This window comes from Acanthisitta chloris, unplaced genomic scaffold, assembly GCF_000695815.1.
Source record: "Acanthisitta chloris isolate BGI_N310 unplaced genomic scaffold, ASM69581v1 scaffold9390, whole genome shotgun sequence".
NCBI lineage: Eukaryota > Metazoa > Chordata > Aves > Passeriformes > Acanthisittidae > Acanthisitta > Acanthisitta chloris.
The window spans coordinates 23,967-27,375 of NW_008653306.1; the positions used below are offsets into that span (position 1 = coordinate 23,967).

The 3,409-nt window shown below is 51.5% G+C and overlaps 1 protein-coding gene across 1 annotated transcript in view; it reads left to right on the forward strand.

Moving 5' to 3' along the window:
* Window positions 1-2,867, forward strand: part of RNF24 (ring finger protein 24) — a gene marked incomplete at its 3' end in the record, with an annotated part of 18,996 nt that extends 16,129 nt beyond the window's left edge. The window contains 2 exon segments of the mRNA XM_009080431.1: window positions 732-773; window positions 2,775-2,867. Coding sequence (XP_009078679.1) covers window positions 732-773; window positions 2,775-2,867 — 135 coding nt within the window.
* Window positions 2,868-3,409: the final 542 nt, after the last annotated feature.

A 3,409-nucleotide genomic window follows, 5' to 3' on the forward strand; every position in this document is an offset into this window, starting at 1 on the left:
CCCAGAACCATCTGACCTGCTCATCCGCAGGTCTCCGTGTTTTCAGCTGAGCAGTGGGAACACCACCTCAACCTCTCCACTGGGAAGCAGTGATGCCATCTCTTCCCCAGCCAACAAACCTTGTTTTGTGGGGTCTGAATCTGCTCCCAGGGCTGGATCCAGCTGCTCCAACCCTGCTATAGCCACAGGGCTATTCCAGGGAGCAGCTCCATGTGACCTTGGCAAGCTCAGCTCTCCCCTGCACTCACACTCACCAGTTAAACATGGCCGAGAGGTGGGTGTCAGGTTGCTGCTTCCATGTCCTGTTTTCTCCAGGGTTTGTGGGATTTTTCTGCCTTTGATCCATCGTTGGAGCTGGAAACTGGGTGGAGCTGGGCTAATAACACACAGTTGTCCTGGATTTATAGCCCTCTCCGGGTGATCAGCTTGGATGGAGTGAAAATGGAATGGCAGACATCCATGCAGGAGCTTGTGGCAGTGTGGGAGCCTAGTAGGGTTAAATCTGGGAGGAATTCTCCTGGATTTGGTCCTTCTGTTAGGGGTTATATCTGTGCCAGCACTGCCTTCCTCCTGTCCCTGCTCAGGGGTGAAGACCTGACATGCTCCCTGGCTGTGCTGGGTTTACTGGCACATTTCCAGTTCTACTGGGACACTCAATGAGATTATGGAGATTTTTCCTGGGAATGCTCATGGCAGAAGCTGCATCCTGACCCCAGTGCTTTGTCTTGCAGGTTATACTCAAGGAGAAGGTGAAGGAGCTGAACCTTCATGAGGTGAGCACATCCCTAGGGCAGCCAAGGCTCCCTCACCCTCCTCTTCCTCACACCAGGAAGGGGATGGAGGGCAGGCACAGGGAGGAGGGGGCAGAACCTCAAATTTAACTCCTTGGGAATAGGGAAAGCAGTTCTGCAAAGGTTTGGATGAAACCCTCTCCCTCCTCCTGGCTCCTCTTGAGCTTTTCCTGTGTCATTAGTATAATGTGTTGCATTATTATCACGGCAGCGATAAGGAGCTGTGGATAAGGGGAGGCCAAGGCAGGCTGAGCCGGATACAAACAGTGTCCCTGGGCGGGTACATCCCCTCCAGCATCAGAGCCTGACTATCCAGCACAGCTCTGGGCAGGGTAAACTGAAATCTAGGATAAATGCACTCCCCTGGCTCCTGGAAGAGGCAGATCCGTGTCTCCCCCCCCACCCCGTGAGGTTTGAAGCGCCTTAGTTGTTCTCTGTGGGCTTCCAGGTTTTTGAGGGCTGTGTCCCTATTTACAGCCTGTTTTCCCTGCAGGAATCTGCTCTAATCCTGTGTCAAACACAGGCTGGATTTATTTATTCTCCTAATGACAACAGAAATGCCCACCCACATCCCGGGCACGAGGCTCAGTACCAGCTCCAGTTGTTTATAAGCTACTATTTGTTTAATTTTAATTCCCTGAGCAGAGCCCATCCCATGTTTTATCCTCACCCTCCACTCCCTGCAGCCAAGGGGTAAATCCCAAGGTTCGGAGCAGTCCCTGCTGGAGGCCCCTGTGTCTGATCCGCTCCCACTAAACCAACCTGCAGTGGGTTTTTTGCTGGCGCACAGACTTCAAAACACTTCCCGGGGTGAGAAACGGGTTGTGGGAGGGATTTGGGAATGTGCCAGAGCCGGGAACAGCAGCAGTAACTCTCTGTCGTCCTCCTCCACCTCTCCCAGCTTTCTGCAGTTCTCCCAGCTTTTGGAGAGGATGAGGGGTCTGTGAGGAAGGGGATAGAATAGCTTAAACTCTTCCCTGGGGTTTGGGAAAGGCTGGAAGAGTTTTCCTTCAAAATATCCCTTCTTGAGCATTTGGATTTTGGCATTTACACTAAGTGTTTCTGGAAAGCAGAGCACAGAGTGGGAATTTTCCAACATGACAGGGCAGCTGCCCGGAGCCTGCGGAGGTTAAAGTGCCCACCCAGCTCTTCCCATGTCTCGGGGTTTGGTTTTCCCCTTTTTCCATCATTCTGCCTCTCCCAGGCCCTGGGGGAGCTCAGGATGTTTGTGTTCCTTGGGGAATGGTCTCACCAGCTGTGCCTTGCTCTTGTTGTGGACTGACAGAGACTCCCATGCTAGAGGGGCTGGGAAAACAAGCTGGGAATATCCAAAATCCCCGGGAATATCCAAAATGAGTCAAGAAGAATTGGCAGTGACAGAGGGGGATGGAGGTTTTGGCTTAGTCTTTTACCTAAGTGTAAGCCACCAGCTTTCCCAGCCCTGGGTTTGGTACACCCTTTGCCTTTTCCTACTCCTAGAGTTATCTCTGTGCATGCAGCTTGGGCCCAGGGACAGCAGCAGTGTGGATCTGCCCCCTGCACCCTAAAAGCTCCTGGCACATCGAACACATCACTCAAGGCTCGTGCTCTGGGTTCCCGTCCACTGGGAAAAGGAGACCTGAGCCTCAGGCTGCTATCCCAAAGCCTGGACAGTGAAATTTGGGAAGACTTTAGGGAGGATTTCACCCCTCTGTGGTGTGGTTGGTGAGGCACTGGCACAGGTTGCCCAGAGAAGCTGTGGCTGCCCCATCCCTGGGGGAGTTCCAGGCCAGGCTGGATGGGGCTTGGAGTGACTTGGTCTAGTGGAAGGTGTCCCTGCTCATGGCAGGGGGTGGAACTAGTTGATCTTTAAGATCCTTTCCAACCCAAACCATACTGTGAATCAGTGATTTTGGCTGGTTCAGAGACATCTGTATAGGTTTTATGTGCAAATGTTGCTTTGTGACCACTGACATTCTTCCCTGTGCTTCCCACACCTTCCAGATCTGTGCTGTGTGCCTGGAGGAGTTCAAGCCCAAGGATGAGCTGGGAATCTGTCCCTGCAAACATGCCTTCCACAGGAAGTAAGTGATGGCAGTGGGAGCAGAGCCAGGCTGCTCCTGCCCTGAGGCCTCCTGGGGCTGCTGCTCCTCACCCAGGGGCTCTTCCCACACCTAATCAGGGGCAGGAATTGCAAGAAAAGCCTCTTCCTGAATGAATTGGAGGAGCATGTGGAGTCCAGCTGAGAGATGGCAAAACCACTTCACATATATACATACATATCTTCCAAAGGGAACATGAGCCTTCTGTGTGTATACTTACATCTATAAAATTTGTATATGTTTATCCAGTGGTTTCCCAGAGCCACTGGAACAGCTTCCCAAGGCTCTGCAGGAACTATTTGGGCATTGCTTCTTGCTCTGGGGCTCAACTTGGAGGTTGCTCTGTGCTGAGTCAGGAGTTGCCTTGGTGATCCTCATGGATCCTTTCCAACCCAGCCTGTAATTCCATGAAAGATGTAAATACCTATATTTTGGTTTATGTGGAGAAAAAACACTAAAATTTACATTGCTGTATATAATAATAGTATGTTTTATAGAATCATAGAATCGACCATGTTGGAAATTACCTCCAAGATC